Source organism: Bufo gargarizans, chromosome 1, assembly GCF_014858855.1.
Source record: "Bufo gargarizans isolate SCDJY-AF-19 chromosome 1, ASM1485885v1, whole genome shotgun sequence".
NCBI classification, from domain to species: domain Eukaryota; kingdom Metazoa; phylum Chordata; class Amphibia; order Anura; family Bufonidae; genus Bufo; species Bufo gargarizans.
In genome coordinates this window covers 577,424,445-577,446,404 of record NC_058080.1, presented here as the reverse complement: position 1 = coordinate 577,446,404, position 21,960 = coordinate 577,424,445, and the positions used below count along the sequence as shown (strand labels likewise).

The 21,960-nt window shown below is 43.6% G+C and overlaps 1 protein-coding gene across 1 annotated transcript in view; it reads left to right on the top strand.

Annotated features, from left to right (window-relative positions):
- ANAPC7 (anaphase promoting complex subunit 7) overlaps positions 1 to 21,960 on the top strand; it is a 78,218-nt gene that overhangs the window by 49,658 nt on the left and 6,600 nt on the right. The window contains exons 6-10 of the mRNA XM_044275762.1: positions 1,594 to 1,736; positions 4,476 to 4,593; positions 7,301 to 7,497; positions 12,215 to 12,439; positions 20,219 to 20,369. Of these exons, the coding sequence (XP_044131697.1) occupies positions 1,594 to 1,736; positions 4,476 to 4,593; positions 7,301 to 7,497; positions 12,215 to 12,439; positions 20,219 to 20,369 (834 nt within the window). The remainder of the gene's footprint in view (positions 1 to 1,593; positions 1,737 to 4,475; positions 4,594 to 7,300; positions 7,498 to 12,214; positions 12,440 to 20,218; positions 20,370 to 21,960) is intronic.

Sequence of the window (21,960 nt, the reverse complement as noted above, 5' to 3'; positions counted from 1 at the left end):
GTCACCAGAGAGGCAGGCAATTTTTCCTATGGTGTACAAGCACGACCACGACTGCTGGATTGCAGGGTGGTCGTAACCCCTGGATATGAGCAGTGTATAATGTGATGGAAAAATGAAGCCAGCCAGCAAAGGAGGCAATATGGACAATCGCAATACATTAGTAAGTGCCTTGTATTAACTGTGTCTACATGATCAATGCCATTTGCTGAAGTGAGACAACCCCTTTAAGGGCTCACTCAGACAAGTCATGTAAAACTCGTCCATGTTCTGTCCACTAAAAGTGGACAATTTTACATCTGTGTTGAATTAGGTTGGTGTCCGACTGTGTTCTGTTTGTCCATTTTTATTTTATTTTTTCCATCCTTATGACATCAGTAGGTCATCTGGGTTTCACGTCTGTTAAATACACTTGAAGAATGCCAAGAAACTGGCGTAAATAATAGCCTGGGCTGATGACCCCACCACTCCCCATTGTCCAGGGCAGCAGTAAAACCCTGCTTGTGCCTAAATTTGAGGCGCAGGGACATTTTAAAAGTTGTACAATTGAGACGTGACTTTTTTTTTTTTTTTTTTCTATAGTGACAGTACAATTCCCAAAATTAGAGGACCTGTCACCAAAAATGCTATCTGCAGGCAACATGTTACAGAGCAGGAGCTGAACAGATTTTATATGTTTTTGTGGGAAAAGATTCTGTAAAACTTGTAATTTTTACTTTTACATCTGCAGCCCTGTGAAGATCTATCGGTACAGGGGAGAGGAGTTATCAGTGACTGACTGACGGCTATCCCTGCATGCACACTTATACACCTGTACCAGTAGGTATTCACAGGAGGTTTAAAAAGCAAAGATATAAATATTTACAGGTTTTACAGAATCTTTTCCTACAAAACTATTTGTCAATCTGCTCGTTTCTCCTGCCCTGTAACATGGTGTTCTCAGATTGCATTGCTTTTTTTGGTGACAGATCCTCTTTTTAAGGCTTTTACATCAGCGTTTTTGCAGATCCGTCAGGGATCCGCAAAAAACGCTTCCGTTACAATAATACAACCGCATGCATCCATCATGAATGGATCCGTCTGTATTATGTCTTCTATAGCCATGACGGATCCATCATGAACACCATTGAAAGTCAATGGGGGACGGATCCGTTTTCTATTGTGTCAGAGAAAACTGATCCGCCACCATTGACTTACATTGAGTGTAAGTTTTTTTTCTGTCCACAATGGGGACGCAACCGAACGGAATGCATTCTGGTGCACTCCGTGTCGTTCAGTTCAGTTTTGTCCCCATTGACAATGAATGGGAACAAAACTGAAGCGTTTTCATCCGCTATTGAGATCCTATGACTGATCTCAATAACGCAATTGAAAACGCTAATGTGAACGTAGCCTAAATTTACAACTACAAGCTCTGTGCAGCGACTGCACAAACCGGAAATTCTGGCAGGTTTTAGCACTGTGGACCACAGAATTGTGAATGCAGATATGGAGTATCGGCTGTACCGCCCTATTTTTTTACTTTTTTATTGCTCCTAATGCACTATAAACTTTTATTCATATTTTTTAACATAAAAAAACAACTTTGTTCCTCAGCTCTTTAGAGAAGAAATCGTTGCTGAGAGACAATGTGGACCTGCTGGGGAGCTTGGCTGACCTATATTTTCGGGTAGGCGATAATAAAAATGCCATTCTGAAGTTTGAGCAGGCCCAGATGTTGGACCCTTATTTGATTAAAGGTATTTATCCAGTACTTTTGTTGTTTTTTTGTTTTCCTTTCTGTCATATCTTTGTGCTGTCCTTTTTAAAGGGGTTGTTCAGCCAGTAATTATAGGTAATCATTATCTGATCGGTGGGGGTCTGACTCCCAGCACCCCGCCGATCAGCTGTTTGAAGAGAAGGCGGCCCTCCTACTTCCATGTCAAGCTTACATTGTGCGCCCTCTCTCTTGCAGTGGCGTTGCAGTGTAATTACAAGTGCTTGGTACACTATGGCACAGAGCCAACGCACAGTGTAATCTTGAAAGGGAAGCCGGGCTCGGGCGAAATGTGCCGCTGATCGGCCGGCGTTCTGGGAGTCAGATATTGATGACCTGTCCTGAGGATAGGTCATCAATATAACTGGCAGCACAACCCCTCTAAAGACAGTCTATGTACATGGTAGGATGTAGACCGTGCACCTGTCCCTGAGCAGACCTGGAGAAGCCATGTTGCTGGACTCTTACATGGCTAGCTGTTACACTGTACAGTAAGATTAACATGACAAATCCTGATACAGGAGGCTGGGCCTCATTTATAAACCCTAGTGTCAACAAAATTTGGTGTTGCCCATGATAACTGGTCAGATCAGATGTCTTTTTCTAAGGTGCACTAGAAAAATGAAAACTGGATTTGGTTGCTATAGGTAGTGCCTGTATAGTATCTCTTATTTTTTACATGTTCCTGTGTGCTTTCTAGCAATGTATAAATATTCTCATTTGCCTGTGTGTATATACCTGAGACCGTATAACGCCACACAAGAATCGATAGAGTAAATGAAACATCATCATTGGGCCTCATGCACACACCAAGCCCCGCAAAAAAGGATAAAACACGTTTTGCAGACAAGGATAGGACATTTCTACCGGAGTAAAAAAAAAAGTCTGTATGCACACTGTGAGGATCCATGTTTTCTGGCCCACAATTTACGGACATGGTCGTGCCTTGGGACAGAGACTCGGCCAGAGGTGTTAGGTGCCACCTGTGGTCGGTATTTAGCTTTAACTTCTTTTTGTACTACCACAACACTAGCTAATATATTGGTGTTTTGGGGGTGGATGGTTATTGGAAGTGTATATTGTGTGTACTCTCTCATTAATTGGTAAATGTATTATCCACGATGGCAATCTTATGTACAATTTTGGTGATTTGTTTAGTGCCCAATAGTAGTAATGTCCCCCACAGTGCCACCTCCAGTATTAATTTCCCCCACAGAATTGTCCCTTGGGACTTGTGGACACCATATATTATAATATATGTACCTGGTGCTCCCATTGTTAATTAATGCGGGCAGCCCAATCATTATATACCCAGCCAGCAGTCGTTCGTGAAGGTTCAGATGGCTCAATGGGCATCGGCCTGGCGTCCCCCTAACTTCCTTGTAGGCACGTGCCTTTGGGTGCAGCATCCACATGCTGCTGAAATTTTCCACACAGAAATTGACTTGCAGTGCAAATTAAATCTGCAGTATATATCAAGCAGAGAAAAACAGAACTGGATCGCACATCCACAATGCTATGCTTGGATCTGAATAAACTCTCTTCTCAGCGCAATATTGAAGTGTACAGCCCCCTATACTGCATGCTGTACAAGAGGCATTGGTGTACATTTTGATCAAAAGGCATAAGCCCTCTCGCCACGTCAAGGTTGCCTCTTAGAGTGGGACCTACTCTGACAAAATCAGCAGCGTGTCCATCCATGTTGTGTCCATAAGAAAATCTGACCCATATGAACCCCAATAACAGTGATTCATTTTTATCTATAAACTCGCTTATCAAAATTCACTTGATTTTTAAAGCAGTTCTTCAGGAGTTTAATATTAAAGGGGTATTCCTATCTCAGACACTGATGGCATATTGACGTCAGATAGTTGTGGGTCCCAGAATGGTGCCCCCGAAGTGCTGGGAATACAGCCTTGCATGTGCAGCCGACATTTGTTCTCCGCTATGGGAGTTACTAAACTATCAGAGCACTGGCTCGGCTACTTCCAACAGTCTCATAACTGAATGGAAAGGTGACCGCGCTTGCTCTGCATTCGCCGCTACGGGATGTCTGAAAACGGGCAAGTGAGTTCGCTTGGCTGTTGGAACTGCAAAGCATTTGAATGGAGTTCAAGCCACACAAGTGTGGTGTGTTCTTCTTCACTTTGGAGGCGCCTCCTGGACATAGGGTCCCACCTTGTCGCAATATGCCACCTTCATCAGGAGTGGACAAACATTTTCAGCGTGGCATCTATGTTTTTGTTGAAAATTGTGGAATCCGGTGATCTACTGGGGTACAGGGACTTGTGGCACGCAGCGCACACCGCTTCATTTTTTATTTTATTTAAAATTAAAAAAAATATATATATATATTTTTTTTTTTTTTTTTTTTGCATGCCACTTTTATACACAAATGGCACTGATTGAGACTAACAAGTCCCTATATGAGTTGCCAATATGAGCATTTCACTATAGAAGGCTGCAACACACTGAAACACCTATGAGGATGCAGTTCTCCTACCTCTGTGAGGCCAGCACCAGAGTAGCCTGACTGCTAACCTAAAGATCGTATGTCCTCCGGGGGACAGTGTATTTGGCCACCACTATCTTCTCTGTAACTTACAAAATCCTGTTCTTGTACTTGAGTGAGCTATTTTAAATCAAAGTCTAATTTTGTATGTATATTTATTTTACTAACGGGGGTGGGTTGCACAATCTTGTCCTATCTCTCTCTCTATAGGAATGGATATATACGGATATTTGCTAGCTCGAGAAGGGAGGTTGGAGGATGTGGAGAGCCTTGGCTGTAGATTATTCAATATATCTGACCAACACGCTGAGCCTTGGGTGGTGTCGGGGTAAGAATCTTTTATATACACTGTGTTCAAGATAAACCTTTTTTTACATGGCAAATAACTGATAACGTTTAAACTAGTAGTCCGTATTTTTAAGATTCACTGATGGAAATTTAAGGCAGGTGGTAATTTCTCTATTTTGCTGAGAAATCGGTAGACCCTGGTACTGACATCTGTAGTATATAATTGTGATGTAGGATGCATACTTTCATAAAAGATAATTCAATATCCTATACTCATCACTCGATGCCCCACGGTTTCCAGAGCTACCTTCTGGTCTGTGTTTATGGGCTGTAGAGGTCCCTTCAGCTAATCGCTGGCCTAAGCTGTTTATGGCTGCCAGTGATTGGCTGCAGCGGTCACATGCTGTATACCGCTACATCACAGCTGCAGCCTGTAAACATAGACCGAAGGTGCGATCAGAGCAACAGTGTCGGAAACTGTGAGGGATTAAAGGGATTCTGTCACCAAGTTTTGGGCTATAGAGATGCGGACATGCACGGCTAGATCGCCGCTAGCATGTCCGCAATATACCTGTCCTATAGGACTGTGTGCTTTTATTTTCTTTAAAAAAGGATTTTAGAGATATGTAAATTAGTCTTGTAGGTGCCTAAGGGGCGGCTTTACGATGCGCGAGCTCGCGCATGCGCAGTTCTTTCCCTGAGGCTGATGCCAGCACAGGGAAGGAACACTATACTGGCACTGCGCATGCACGAGATGACGCATCGTGAGATTATGGCAATCTATCGTTGATGAAAGGAGGAGATTCGGAGGACATGGGCGGTGCTGGGCTCCTTCACAGGCGGTCGTGACTGGGCACGGCTGGGCACCAGGAAGGTTCGTATAGCCCCTTGAGCACCTACAAGACTAATTTACATATCTCTAAAATCCTTTTTTAAAGAAAATAAAAGCACACAGCCCTATAGGACAGGTATATTGCGGACATGCTAGCGGCGATCTAGCCGTGCATGTCCGCATCTCTATAGCCCAAAACTTGGTGACATAATCCCTTTAAAGGAGTTGACTGGTTTTCTATACTGATGACCTATACTCAGGATAGGTCATCGACAGGAGTTCAACTCCCGGTACCACCACCGATCAGTTGTTTGAAGAGAACACAGTGCTCGTACGAGCGATGTGTTCTCTTCACTGTTTACCTGCTTGCTGTTGACATCACAGCAGTGAGCAGGTGTAATTACAACTCCACCGTCCCATTCATTTCAATGGGAAGGAGCAGTCACACTCGGTCTACTCCTTCCCATTGAGGTGAATGAGACGAGGGAGATGTAGTTACACTGCTCGCCTCTGCAATGTAAACGGTGAAGAGAAGGCAGGTCTCATATGAGCACTTCGTTCTCTTCAAACAGCCGATCAGTGGGGGTACTGGGAGATGGACCCCCGCAGATCAGATATTGATGACCTATCATCAATATAGGAAACCACAAGCCAACCTCTTATTTGTTTTTTATTTTATCACATTTAGAGGCTCTGGGAGATTTTGAAATAAGTCTGACAACTTCTTTGATATTAGAGAATTGGTTTATCCTTTTATATATATATATATATATAGATATAGATATAGATATAGATATAGATATAGATATAGATATAGATATAGATATAGATAGAGAGAGAGATATAGATATAGATATAGATATAGATAGAGAGAGAGATATATATAGAGAGAGAGATATAGATATAGATATATATATAGAGAGAGAGATATAGATATAGATCTATCTCTCTCAAGGAATGTGGGCAGCACCACTATCAGAATAGTACTGGCGGAGTGCCAGCGGCTGAGTCGGCGATCCACCTCCAAACGGTATAAAAAAAAAAATGAACTCCGCGGCACATCCAAGTCGTGAAAAAGTAAAAGAAATTTTAATCGGACATCTGTAGTGTTTTGCGGAACAGAAAACACTGACACCGCACATGTCCGGAACTATATATAGGATTCCTATTGTCCGCAACTGCGGACAAGAATAGGACATGCTCTATTTTTTTGCTGAGCCGCAGACCGGAAATGCGAATGCGGACAGCACACTGCCCTATTGAAAATAAATGGGTCCGCACCTGTTCCGCATAATTGCGGAATGGATCCAGACCATGTGAATGGACCCTAATGAAAGAAAATTGCCTACAACTACAAAAGAACACTTAACCACAAAATCATTGATATAAGTAAACTAGATTGTCTTGCTTTCACTGTCTGCAGGATTGTAGAAATCCTCACAGAATACAGGGGTACATTTCTGCTGATCTGTTTTCAGGTGGGGGGGCAGACAGGGCAGTAAGGGGAGGCTTCTGCTGCAGCAAGTAGCCTTGAGCTAGACACTGCATTGTAAGGAGGAGGGGGAACTAGCTGTGAAGACCTGCAATACATGAAGAAGGTCTTTGTAAGTTTTGATGACACAAAATATGCGTGGGGAAGGAAAAAAGATTAAGGGGGGGGATGTGTTGTGTTTTTTTTTTTTTCTTTTGTTTTTATTGTGTAGTTTTTATGTTGTGTTCTTTTTAAAGGGAACCTGTCATCCATTTGCATGCCCAAACCACAGGCAGCATGAAATCCTAACACGCTCCTTCATGACTGACGGCTATGTTTTCCCCGAAACTCTTCAGCATTTTAAAAACATACTTTAAAAACCTTCTGGGAAGATGTATAGATTTTTTATTTATTTTTTCCTTTTCCTTTTTGTCTTCACTCCAGGTGTCACAGCTTCTACACAAAGAGACATTCCAGGGCTCTGTATTTGGGAGCCAAAGCAATCCAACTCAACAGCAACAGTGTGCAGGCTTTGTTATTGAAGGGGGCAGCTTTGAGAAACATGGGTAGAGTGCAAGAGGCAATCATTCACTTTCGAGAAGCAATCCGCCTAGCACCCTGTCGATTGGACTGTTGTGAAGGTACATGATGGTGAAATTGTATAGCTAGACTTGGACTCTTACTTAAGTGAATACTAACCTGGTTTTCTTTGTATGGTCACGTTACCATTACCTTAAGCGTGGTGCTTTTTGAAATGCGTAGTTTTTTTTTGGGGGGGGGGGGGGGGTTGGGGTTGTCATTACAATTGTTTGAGGTCCAGGGAATACATTTAATATGATTTAGGGTCCATTCACACGTCCGTAATTTGGGTCCACATTCGTTCCGCAATTTGCGGACCCATTCACTTTCAATGGAGACTGGAACGGATGCAAATCTGCATCCGTTTTTTCAGGATCCGCAATTTCGTTCCTGAAAAAAATAGAACATGTCCTATTCTTGTCCGCAATTGCGGACCAGAAAAGGTGTTTTCTATTATAGTGTCTGTAATGTGCTGTCCGCAAATTGCGGATTGCACACTGCAGGTGTCGCACATTGCAAATTGCGGATTCGCAAAACACTTACGGACGTGTGAATGGACCCTTAGCTTGAGGATGGTTATGATTTATGATTAACCTCATCATGACATCTGATGTAGATGGAAGAGGTGTATGTACAGGCCAAGGAGCGGAGTCCACTCCATAGGTGGGGGCTGCCGGCTGTGTAACACAGGTGATACCCCTGCAGTGACCAGGATAAAAGATGAATCTAATCTCCAGTTTTATTTAACCATTCAGAATTGGGGCAGTCAATAATGACCGCGGCATCAGAGTGGTTAAATAGAGGGAGGGGTGTAATAGGAGATCAGTAAAATCAGCGTACAGAAATATCTGCTTTTCAATACAGTAGATGGGTCATTGAATGTCGCCATTAGCCCCTTCTTGAAGGAGTAATTTTCATTTTTTTTCCTTCCTTCCTTCCTTCCTTCCCGAAGCCATAACATTTGTTATTTTTCCTTTCCTTTCATTTATTGCTATACAGCATGAGACATAGCAGATTGAAATAGCACCTCCACAGGCTGGGATCTCTGACAGCATGGAGGGGGAGAGGGGCAATTGGGACACAAGCAGACAGGCTGTATAGAGAGGAGGAAAGGCATATATCCTCCTCTCCTTGCACAGCTGTACATAACCCTAGGGGGAGGGCTCGCATGGATTTCTGTACATGTTCTTTCCCTCTGCCTCTGTCGGGGAGCATACTTGTTCTCTGTCACATACATGGAGGTTTTGTTCCAGAATAGTAGTGATGAGATCTAATTACCCCTTAAGCTTAATTAGGACATTAAAGAGGACCTTTCACTGATTATGACACTGTGAACTAAGTATACAGACATGGAGAGTGGCGCTCGGGGATCTCGCTGCACTTACTATTGTCCCTGGGCGCCGCTCCGTTCTCCCGCTATGCCCTCCGGTATCTCCGGCCACTAAGTTATAGTAAGCGGAGATTTCAGTCACTAAGTTATGGTAGGCGGAGTCTGCCCTTGTTCTGCTCTAGCGCTGGCCAATCACAGCGCAGAGCTCACAGCCTGGGAGGTTATTTTCTCCCAGGCTGTGAGCTCTGCAATGCGATTGGCCAGCGCTAGAGCAGAACAAGGGCAGACTCCGCCTACCATAACTTAGTGACTGGAGATACCGGAGGCATAGCAGGAGAACGGAGCGGCGCCCAGGGATAATAGTAAGTGCAGTGAGATCCCCGGGCGCCGCTCTCCATGTCTGTATTCTTAGTTCACAGTGTAATAATCGGTGAAAGGTCTTCTTTAAATGACTCAACAAACTGGATGTTTACAAGCCTCTGGGTCATAGCCTCATATAATTAGCTTTGAATACTTGCACCACAAAAAACACTAAAGTTTACTTTTTACATTGTCCCTATCCTGTCCATTACCGATCTTTAGTGTAAAATACGGTGTGTTGACCACTTCTGCAGCGATACCAGTAAGGCTACTTTCACACTAGCGTTCGAGCGGATCCGTTCAGAACGGATCCGCTCATATTAATGCAGACGGTGGCTCCGTTCAGAACGGATCCGTCTGCATTATAACTTAGAAAAATTTCTAAGTGTGAAAGTAGCCTGAGCGGATCCGTTCAGACTTTACATTGAAAGTCAATGGGGGACGGATCCGCTTGACGATTGAGCCATATGGTGTCATCTTCAAGCGGATCTGTCCCCATTGACTTCCATTATAAGTCGGAACGGATCCGCTCACCTCCGCACGGCCAGGCGGACACCCGAACGCTGCTTGCAGCGTTCAGGTGTCCCCGCTCACTGAGCGGAGCGGAGGCTGAGCGCTGGCAGGCGGATGCATTCTCAGTGGATCCGCCTCCACTGAGAATGCATTAGGGCCAGACGGCTGCGTTCAGGGCCGCTTGTGAGCCCCTTCAAACGGAGCTCACGAGCGGACACCTGAACGCAGGTGTGAAAGTAGCCTAATGGTGATAAAAAAAAATATCACCAGAGAAGAATATCTATTTCTGGGAAATGAAAATCTTTTCCATCAGTCAGAAAAGCCATTGTTGCTCACAGACTGTCTCCATATAAAGTCGTTTTCGATTAGTTGTACAAAAAACCCCAGTATGCAGCAGTAAAATGTAGTTGTGTGATTTGTATGAACTCATCACATTTTGCTGTTTGTTAGTTTTTTCTAGCGTATATTTTATTCGCATAAGGACTATGCTAGAGTATGCATTTTACTTTTTTTTTTTTTTTTTTTATTATAATCACTGCTGCAAAATTGCGTTAAGGTAGTTGTGTGTATCAATTTCCTATCACCATGAAAATGCAATGTAAGTTACTAGCAGCATGTTATAGAGCAGGAGGAGCTGAGCAGATTGATATAGTTTGTGGGTAAAGATTCAGTATAACTTATGTTTTATCCATTTAAATTCCTGCCCATTCTGGGCTTTGAAGTCCAGGAGGCGGTCCTATCAGTGATTGACAGCTATCTCTGTATACACAGTCATAGAGGGAAGGCTGTCAGTCACTGATAGGACTGCCCAGAGTGAGCAGGAATATAAATGAAAGTATAAATTTTACTGAATCGTATCGCTCTTCCTGCTCTATAACATGCTGCCTTCAGCTCAGACACTATGTTTGGGTGGGAGCTGGTGGGCGGTATGTACCGTACGGTATATAAAAAATAATAATAATAATTATATATATATATATATATATATATATATATAGTCTATCCTAAATGTATGTTCATCTCCCTGCCATTTCTCACTGATCAGCATGACCAGTTCTATCAGTGAGTGATTGTAGTGTTTCCCTGGCGTGCTGAATAACCGGCCGCCAGGAGGTACATGATGACGAGAAGTAAGCGCTCGCTACTGTAAATGCAGGGAGAAGCTATTCTGCAGTATCTAGGGACAGTTTATATACTGTCATTTATATACTATAATTGTCCTTATATACTGTAGAATAGCTTCTCCCTGCATTCACAATAGCGAGTGCTTACTGCTTGCTGTCATGTATCTACCGGTGGCTGGTAAATTACTGAGCGCATCGGGGATACAGCAGGATCGCTCACTGTTAGTGCTGATTAGTGTGAAATAGTAGGAATGTGAACACTTTATACATATTTAGGGTACACACAGTAATATACTGTACAGTATGTGAGGAACCAGTGAGGGCGTCAGCTGGGAGTCCAGCTTTCTTCATGGTCATTGTACTATACTAGGAAGATGGCTATGCTTTAGCAACGCTCAGAGAGCACTACTAAGGGACATTTCTGGGCAATGAACAACTTCACTAAATAAATAAACTGCTAGAAATGTAACTTCACAAAATAAATTCATATTCTGTAGAATATTAATTCTATAGAATTAAACTGACATCTTTGTCAGTATAATTCTGTAACCGTAAGGTCATGCAGCGACACAGTATTATAAATCGGTATAATGCCGTGTGCTCCTGTGAAACGAGTAGTGTCCACAACCGGAAACCGCGCTGTGTGAGGACACACTCGCCTGAAACAGGCCTTACACTTTAAAACAAGACTTTTGTTCTTTCCTGATCTGATGATTTTAAGAATGTGTATGCATGTAACTTTAGACCTAAGAGGTATGAACTCCTCTTCATGAGCACATGTCCAGCTTTGTTTCACCAAATCTGTGCTCTTCTATTCCTGTTCAGCTGCATAATAGTGACTGCAGCTGAACAGCAGAAGAAGCACTTGTCCAGTCTGAATGGCACATCACATGCCACAGCGCATGCATGCCAGCATAACCCGTGTTATACTGATCTAGATTATATCATGGTAATGCATTCTGGTAGAGTCATTCATATTATTGTATTATTTTTGGGTGTTTTCCGCATTTGGAGACTAAAAGCAGCATGGTTGCTGGGGGTTATTTAGTGGATCCATGAACCCAAGTTTGGCTCGTCCAGTTTGGCACATTCCTTTTACGTACTTTGAATAATGTGATTTCCATGTGCACCCATTATGCATATTTAGAGGTTTTTTACTTGCTAGTCTCTGAATTGCTTCTGTGATTGTTTCCATGTCTCATTGTAATGCAGAATGCGCCTCATTTTAGACAGTAGACTGTTCTGCATGCGGGAAACCGTATCTGGTGATTTACTGAGTGACGGAGCGGAGGCATTGTTCTGCACTGCTGGTCTGTACTGTATAATTTTTGCTTTTATCTGAGGTTGGCATGTAACACGGAGGCCTGGCACTGCTGCCTTAACCATTTCCTCAGAGTAGCTACCAAGTTAATGCTCTTCTGACAGAGAGTCTTTGTTCTTCTCTTTTACCAGGGCTCATTGAATGTTATCTGGCATCTAATAGTGTCCGGGAAGCTATGGTCATGGCCAATAATGTTTACAAGACTCTTGGAGCCAATGCGCAGACACTGACTCTACTGGCAACTGTGTGCTTGGAAGATCCAGTAACTCAAGAAAAGGCAAAAACCCTTCTAGACAAAGCACTTTTACAAAGGCCAGATTACATAAAGGCGGTCGTAAAGAAAGCTGAACTACTCAGTAAGTAATTCGGTCAGACCAGTAGTTGTGTGTAAAATACCTGATCACATTATAAAGAAAAGTTCATATGGAGTTATGTGGAGCTCTGACATTCCCTGCATTGTGGTGGTGTCATCAACCAGCTGCCACAATGTAGAAACCATGCAGAAACGCATATAAGGGTAGATTAATCCCTATCCTACCACTGAAACAGAATGGCTGCAATGCCTGACGCGTCCACATACATACTCGGCCAGCTGAAATGGGTCCGCCACTAATAAGCAGAAGACCTACAGTACCTGACACCTCAGCATCCATATGTGTGATACTGTAAGTTAAAGGAGTTCTCTGGGAATTAAGTAAATGAAAATACTTAAAGTAATATTTATTATAAATATATTCTTAACTACCTTTCATTAGTTATATTGGCTCGTTTTGTCAGTTATAAACGAGCTATTATAACTAATGAAAAAAGGTATTTGGGACTATGTTTATAATAAAGTAATATTTTAAATATTTTCATATTCTTAATTCCTTGAGAACCCAATCAACCCTGTTCACTAGAACGGTGCAGGAGTACCAGAAACATCCATTTAAATGCACTGCAGTTATGCGCCATGTTGCTCCAGCAAGCAGTGCTGCTACTTTTGTCTGCTGATGGCCTGGGTTAGGGACCTCTGTTGATCCCACGTTGATGGCCTATAACAAGGATAGACTATCAATGTAAAATCTTAAGACTCTTTAAAATGCAGTGCAATTTGCAGGCAGCATGGTATCGTGCTGGAGGAGCTGAATAGACTTTCATTAAAATGCCTGCTTTTTCTAGGCTCCATAATACACAGGGCTGTCTTATCAGTAATAGACAAACTTTCCTGTATAGCTGTCAATCACTGATAGGGATGCCCACATGGCTTTTGAGCTAAGACAGAGCAGATCTATATGAATAAATTGCATGTTTTGCTAGTTTCCCATAAAACTGTGTCTGTCTGCCCAGCTCCTTCTGCTGTATCATTTGCTGCCTGTATATTGCACTGCATTTTCTTTGTGACAGATTTCCTTTAAAGGAATACTCCAAGTAAAACTTGATCTAGGGGCAGTGCTTGACTTCTCCGTTTGGTGTTCTTTTGAACTCTTTCGACCTCATTGGATCCTTATTTTTGCCCACTTTATCATACCATGTGAAAACTAGATTTTTGTACTTGCCGTAAAATCTGTTTCTCTTCCGTTCATAGGCTTGACCATGGGTAAAGCTGTTGCCGCTAGGAGGCTGACACTAAGCACACAGTGTGAGCTCCTCCCCTTCAGCTATACCCTTTCTACAGGGACCAAGCTAAATCAGTTAGTGCAAAAGCAGTAGGAGAAGAAACTGAAAAAAATCACACTATGTACAAACCCAGAACCACACAGGTCCAAAAAGCCCCCTAAACGAAAGAATGGGTGGGAGCTGTGTCCCCCAATGAACCGAAGAGAAACAGATTTTACGGTAAGTACAAAAATCTAGTTTTCTCATTCGTATCATTGGGGTACACAGGCTTGGCCATGGGACGTTACAGAGCAGTCCTCAAGGGCATAACAAGCAACCCCCCCCCCCCCCCCACCCGTCAATCAGAACTGCCATATGCAAAACTCTACATCCCAGAGAAGCGTCAGAAGACTCAAAGGTGTGCACTCTATAAAACTTGGAAAAAGTATGCAAAGACTACCAGGTAGCCGCCTTGCACACCTGAAGAGCGGAAGCCCCGTGATGCACTGCCCAAGAGGCCCCCACTGCCCGAGCTGAATGAGCAGTCACCCAGAAGGGTGGGGCCCGGCCATTAATTAGGTACGCTTCCACAATGGCCAAACAAATCCAGCGGGAAATGGAAGACTCTGACGCCAGCCCTTGTCTCGGCCCCTCTGGATTTACGAACAGGGAATCCTTCCGCCGGAAAGATGCCGTCTGGGACAGAGACTCAAACTGCTCGTACCAAATCCAGGGTATGGTGCAACTGCTCCCGAGGATGAGACTGGTCCGGAAAAAGTGAAGGGAGAATAATCTCCTCATTTAGATGGAATTCCGACACCACCCTCAGCAGGAAGGACTGCACAGGGCGAAGGACCACCTTATCCTGATGAAGGATCAGAAAAGGTGACCGACATGAAAGAGCCGTGAGTTCCAACACCCTACGGATGGACATGATTGCCACCAAAATCACCACCTTGTAAGATGCGAAGCGACACCTGCTGCAAGGGCTCAAACTGAGAAAAGACTGGAGAGCGTTGAGCACTAGATTAAGACCCCAAGGATCCAACAAAGGATGGAAAGGGGGAGCAGCATGCACCACCCCCTGCAGAAAAGTCTGAACCGCCGAAAGTGAAGCCAAATTCTGCTGAAGAAACGCAGAGAGCTGAAACTTGCCCTTTGAGGGATCTGAGAGCCAGCCCCAAGTCCATGCCCGACTGCAGGAAAGCCAAGAGTCATGGCAAAGAGAACCGAACGGGAGGCAGCTGATGCCGCTCGCACCAACTAAAGTAGGACTTCCAGGTCCAGTGGTAGAATCTGGAAGACAACGGCTTCCTGGCTTGAATCATGGTCTGGACTATCTCATCCCCCCCCCCCCCCCCCCCAAAAAAAAAAAGCCTTCAGTACGACTGCTTCAACAGCCATGCAACTAAATGTAACTACCTTAAATTTGGGTGGAAGACTACCCCTTGCGATAGAAGGTCCTCCCGAAGAGGCAACAGCTATACCCATGGTCAAGCCTGTGTCGTCGTGTCCCCCCCCAATAATACGGATAAAACGATTTTACTCAGAGTTCTGTGAGTACTTGGGTAGCAGGTGAGCAGAGTGCATCCACACTCTCATCAATCACCGTCTGAATTATATATTGGCTGAATATTGGGGCCCAGCTTCCTTTCTCCATTGTAGTTTGCATTATTTCCGTGATGTGGTGCTCTTTTCCAGGATACAATAGCACTCACAAGGCTTTGGTACATTTGAAACAACTTGTCTTTTTATCCAAATTTACTCTTTAGTGCTCTTCTTTCTCTGGCAGATAGGGTCAACCTAGCTTGGGTTACTCCAAGACCTGTGGTATTAGGATGCTAACAGTAGAAGATACATGACTGCAACTAACCTGAGCCACAAAGATGCATTTGAGTGCTTTGGAAATGTATTCAAAAGTATATACTTAATGAAGCAATTCCACAAAAAGTTTTATTCTCTGGCTCATTCTCTCAACTACAGCCACTGTTAAAAATATTACCTTTATTACAATTTACATAATGTATGTTTCTAATGGGCCGGAGATTAAAAAATGTTTGTGCGAGTGGTTCTTTAAAGGGCCACAAAACCCAGAATCCAAACAAAGTAAAAAGAACAACCAACAAAATGTAACAATCTCCTTATGAGTCTTTGTTATTTGCTTTTTCTTAAGATGTCACAATTGCAGCCAGTAAAAAATCGAATAGAAAAACAGTGCATTGTTCTCTCAGGTTGCAGCCATGTCTTCTCTCCCCTCTCTAATGCTAGTGCATGCAAGCCAAAAAGTAGGAGGGGGCTGCATGTAGTCTGGATAATTGTTATCTGCACAGTGAGCATGGCCCTTTTGTTGGAAGAAATTTCATACTTAACAATAAAATGAATGTGTTAGTATCAACCATATAACATACCGCTGAATAGTAAATTTTCCTAGTTGTGCAGTGATAATTCCTTCCTTAACTGCATGTACAGCTTTGCCTTTCAGCCGCTTTAGAAAGCCGGGTGGCATGTGGAGGTATGCTGAAGACCAAATTACATATATAGTATATACTAATGGTTGTCCAGATATTATATTTATATATAGGGGGACATTTATTAAGACCAGCGTTTTCCTTGCTTGTCTCAAGTCCCTCTGTGCTGCAGAAGGAGGCACTAAAGTAATATAGAGGCACAGGCCACACGTTTGGCGCTTCGTCAGGCAGGCCCTGATACAGACTTGGGGTCCATTCACACGTCTGCAAATTGTGAATCCGCAAAACACTGACACTGGCCATGTGCGTTCCGCATTTTGCGGACCGTACATGGCCGGCACTATAATATAAATGCCTTTTCTTGTCTGTGGATACGGCCAAGAATAGGACATGTTCTGTTTTTTGTGCGGAGCCGCAGAATGGAAGTGCAGATGCGGACAGCACAATGTGTGCTGTCCACATCTTCTGCGGTCCCATTGAAAAATGCAGACCCATTTTGCGGATGTGTGAATGGACCCTTAACTCTATGCCATCCTTCTTGCTGGCGTAGATTTAAAGGGAACCTGTCACCGGGATTTTGTGTATAGAGCTCTGTGTGCTTTTATTGTGTAAAAAAAAATCGATTTGATACATATGCAAATTAACCTGAGAGGAGTCCTGTCCCTGACTCCTCTCAGGTTAATTTGAATATGTATCAAATCGGGTTTTCTTACACAATAAAAGCACACAGAGCTATGGGGACTGGATATTGCAGATGTGCTAACGGCCATCTAGCAACCCATGTCCTCAGCTCTATACACAAAATCCTGGTGATAGGTTCCCTTTAAGCCATTTTCCACTCCAAAAACCAATGTGGAAAATTGCAAATGAGGCTGGCCCAGCTGCTTCCCTGCCACTCCCCTTATTCTCGCCACTTTGGAAAAGTGATGTGAGCGGGAGAAAGTCTCAAGTTTTCCTGCACGTAAACTGTGCACCTAGACTTTTATGCCACTTTTGGCATTATAAATGTCCCCCATAGTGTATACAGAATGTATGTAACAAGTGTGACCTCCATAACATCTCTGTAGAGGTTATCTAGCATTTTCCTGCTGGTGAAAGTCAGAAGAAAATTACAAAGGCACCATTTGAATCATGGATAGGTGTGCTAGAGAGCCATGTAAGTGGTGTATAACGTCATATTTTGGTGACAGACTCCCTTTAAAGTGTATTTGCCTCTCTGAGTGGCGGTCACGTGATTACGTCGTTATGTGGGCGGGCCGGTGATGTGTTTCACAGCCTAAGACCCTTTGCAGATGAGCGTGTCCAGATGCGTTGCTGATGCGTTCAGTGAAAACTGCGCAATTTTGCAAACAAAGCCATTCAGTTTTGTTTGCGATTGCGTTCAGTTTTTATTGCGCAGGTGCAATGTGATTTACTGTGTTTTGCACGCGCGTGATAAAAAAACGGAATGTTTACAAACAACATCTCTTAGCAACCATCCGTGAAAATCGCATCCGCACTTGCTTGCGGATGCGATGGGATTTTCACGCAGCCCCATTTACCTCTATGCGGCCAGCGTTTCGTGAAAATCGCAGAATATACAACATGCTGTGATTTTTCATGAAACGCAAAAGTGATGCGTGAAAACCACCGCTCATGTACACAGACCATTTTAAATGAATGGGTCCGGATTCCGTGCGGGCGCAATGCGTTCGCATCACACATTGCACCCGCACGGAATTCTCGCTCGTGTGAAAGGGGTCTAATGTGCTAGATTCCGACCTCTGTGTGTGGTGTATGGGCTCTATTGACTGCGGTCACATGATAATGTTGCCATGTGATACGGGTGGTGTAGAGGATGTGTTCCACAGTGTCATGTGATATGTTCCACTAGTAAAAAATGTGTGGGCTATAGTAGGAAGTTGTGGTATATGTAGATAGAGCAAAATAATAAACTAGTTATGGAGAACAAAATGAAATAAAATAAATATCATTATGTGACCGCAACTCGATAGAGCCCATACACCGCACATAGAGGTCAGAATCTAGCATATTGGGCTGTGGAACGCATCACCGGCGCTCAGAGAAGCCAATACACTTTAAATAGACGCCAGATCTGTCTGAAAATGCGATCCAGATGTCCCTTTATCTCTGACCACAGGTATTGTACGTACTTTTGCCTACCTGTATGCAGCTCTTTACATCCCTCTACCTTCACTATATTACCGACATCTCTGTATTCTTATTTACGGTGCTTATTATACTACCTTGTCTTTTATTTCACATTCTATATATAGCTATACTTCATACAACCACCATACTGCTACATACCATTTACCAGCTACCACCTCTAATATTGTCCAATACATATACTATACTATATCTTCCTTACACCCCCACACCGGATTCCTCCCATACTCTTTCCACCACATTCTATATATTGGCCTTTTATCCTCATTATGTATATAATCAAGTGTGTGTGTATATATCCATATTCATTTATCACAAAGGGTTCAGATACCTCATTATAGATGTGCTATTATTTTCCTATAGAAACTCCAAGCCGCTGCAGAAGGTCCCTATGGACCGAAATGTCCGGCTCATATATGGATCGAGGTTACGCAGCATTTAATTTCCTAAAAACTGGATCATGAACCTCCTTATTGTGAAAATCACAACAACAAAAAAAATTGCCTTTTAAATTGCAAAAAATATTCTGTGTGCCGCATATTTATACTATTATGCACTGTGTATTTTGTATAACCAATATGCCTCCATCACTTCCCCATAGACATTGTTACCTAGCTTTCCCAGACTGCTGAATGCCAGATCAGCTGATTCATGAATTGGTAAGTTCCTAATATTGTGGGATCCCAAGCAGGGCCTGGAAAAGCGGAGTAAAATTCCCCATGACAAATCCTCCATGCTGTAGCATAGCTAGGCAGATTTGTTATTTAGAGTCCCGGGAATGCACATTATATGGACTGGTAATGGGAACAGCTAAATATTAAGTCTGCCTCAATAAATCCATCTCCTCACTCCCAAATAATGCTTTTGCTAGGCAGATTTGCCTTTCAGGGGCCTCCTGGGAAAGCTGAGTCACCGCCATGTGGAACTCTAATAGACTGCAGAATGCCAAATCTACCAAGATAAATCCCCCTCCCCATTCCTGAATAGTGCCAAAGCTAGGAAGTTTTTTCATGTTCCTGGGAAAGCTGGGTTACAACCATGTGGAACTGTAATACCCACTGTAGAATACCAAATCTACCAAGATAAATCCTATTCCCTGCTCTTAAATAGTGCCATAGCTAGGCAGATGTGCCTTTCACGGTCCTGGGAAAGCTGGTTTATGTGTACAATCGAAGGGTAACATCCGGACCGTGTGTACAAATCCATAAGGTTTGTAATCTAGCTTTTCCCACACTGGTGGATGTCAGATTTGCCTAGACCAGGGATCAGCAACCTTCGGCACTCCAGCTGTGTTGAAACTACAACTCCCAGCATGCACACCTCCATGGCTGTTCTCAGAACTCCCAGAGAAGTGAATGAAGCATGCTGGGAGTCGTAGTTTCACCACAGCTGGAGTGCCGGAGATAGCTGATCCCTGGCCTAGACAGTGAGAAATCCTTTCTGCCTATATAGGCAAACTTGACATTCAGGCACCTGGAAAAGCTAGGTAGCACTTTCTGTACTGTATGGTATACCTGCAGACACAGGGGAAAGATTTTTTTTTTTAAAGAAATTGCTAAGTTTTGCAGTTCCCAGACCTTTCAATGCAGCCCAGTGCTCTGAGTGTCTATTGACCTGTCCCACCCTTTTCCCAAACTTGCTGTGAGGTCATGCTAGTGCACATAAATGGATAGCAGCCCGTCTCCAGCCGAAGATGGAGGGGCAGTAATGGAGGAGACACTTGCCGGCTGCAGGAAATCTCCTAAAATGCTTTCTGTAGATATCTAAACAGAAAATGGTAAAAACAAACTTTTTTTTTTGTCTTTTCTATCAGGGTTTAGTGTCCCTTTAGAAATCACTGACTGGTTCTTTATTTACGTCTCCTCATTTTCAGTAATGTCTCCTCAGTTTTACGATTAAATAAAAATGTTATACTTACAGGCCGAGAACAGAAGTATGAAGAAGGCATAGCTCTGCTACGAAGTACTCTTGCAAATCAAAGCGACTGTGTCCTGCATCGTATGCTGGGTGACTTCCTTGTTGCTGTGAATGAATTTCAGGAAGCTATGGACCAGTACAGCATTGCTCTCAGGTACTCTCATTATGTGCATTTCTGTGCCTGTGTAACAAACCATGTCTCCTCTACACGAGTGGCCTTTAAATAATCAACCTATGGATATATAAAAATTCCACCTAGGAGTGGCGGGCCCCTTGTTTCCACAGGATTTCCATCTGAAAACTTGTAGCTGGTCACATGCTCGTCCTGTGAAATAAAGAACTGCTAAAGGATAGCATCCCAGAACAGGCAACTGAATAACATGGAGTAGTTTGGTTGGGTCATGGCAGATAAATGATACTGTTTGGAAAATTGCTTTTATTTGGCAACATTGTTTATCTTGCAAATAGAGAACCATCAGCATATAGATACTTGTTTTATGCTGGTCGTATATTAGTAAATGAAAAGTGAACTTGAAGGGGTTGGCCAGGATAAGCCATCAATTGGGGTCTGCCACCCTGCACCTTCGCTGATCAGTTCTACATGGCTCAATTAAAGTAATCTTCAGTACACAGTCCCCACAGACTCTCTACACAACTGCTCGGTCCTCTTCTCGCAAAACCCACTTCTCTACCATTACAGAAGAAAAACTCTCCACTCTACTCTCCAGATCACATCTCGCCACCTGTGCATTTGACCCAATCCCATCCCACCTCATCCCTAACCTCACCACAGTGTTTATCCCAGCCCTAACTCCTCTATCAACCTATCACTAACCTCTGGTGTCTTCCCCTCTGCTTTTAAACATGCTACCATTACACCCATCCTCAAAAAGCCTTCACTTGACCCATCTTCTTTGTTCAGTTATCACCCCATATCACTTCTTCCGTATGCCACAAAGCTACTTGAACAACATGTCCATTCTGAACTATCCTCTTACCTCTCCTCCTGCTCCCTCTTTGACCGCCTACAATCTGGCTTCCGACCCCACCACTCGACTGAGACTGCCCTTACCCAAGTCGCCAATGACCTACTAACAGCCAAAACCGAAAAGCATTACTTTGTCATCCTTCTCCTTGACCTGATCTCTGCCTTTGACACGGTCGACCACTCCCTTCTGTTGCAAACTCTCTCATCTCTTGGCATCACTGACCTGGCCCTTTCCTGGATCACATCATACCTTACAGACCGAACGTTTAGCGTCTCCCCCTCTCGCACCACCTCCTCGTCTCATTCCCTCTCTGTTGGTGTCCCGCAAAGGTTCTATCCTAAGACCCCTGCTCTTCTCCATTTACACTTTTGGCCTCTGACATCTCAGAGTCCCATGGCTTTCAGTATCACCTTTATGCTGATGACACACAAATTTACCTCTCTGGTCCAGACATCACCACCCTATTATCCAGAATCCCACAATGTCTATCTTATATATCTTCCTTCTCCTCTTGCTTTCTAAAACTTAACGTGGATAAAACCAAATTCATCATCTTTCCCCCATCTTGCTCAACCACCCAACCCCCCCCCCCCCCCCCCCAACAGACCTATCTATCATGATCAATGGTTGCACACTCTCCCCGGTCAACAGTCTGCTGCCTTGGAGTGACCTTGGATTCTGCCCTCTCCTTCCGACCGCACATCCAAGCCCTTTCCACCACCTGCCGCCTCCAACTCAAAAATCTCTCCCGCATCC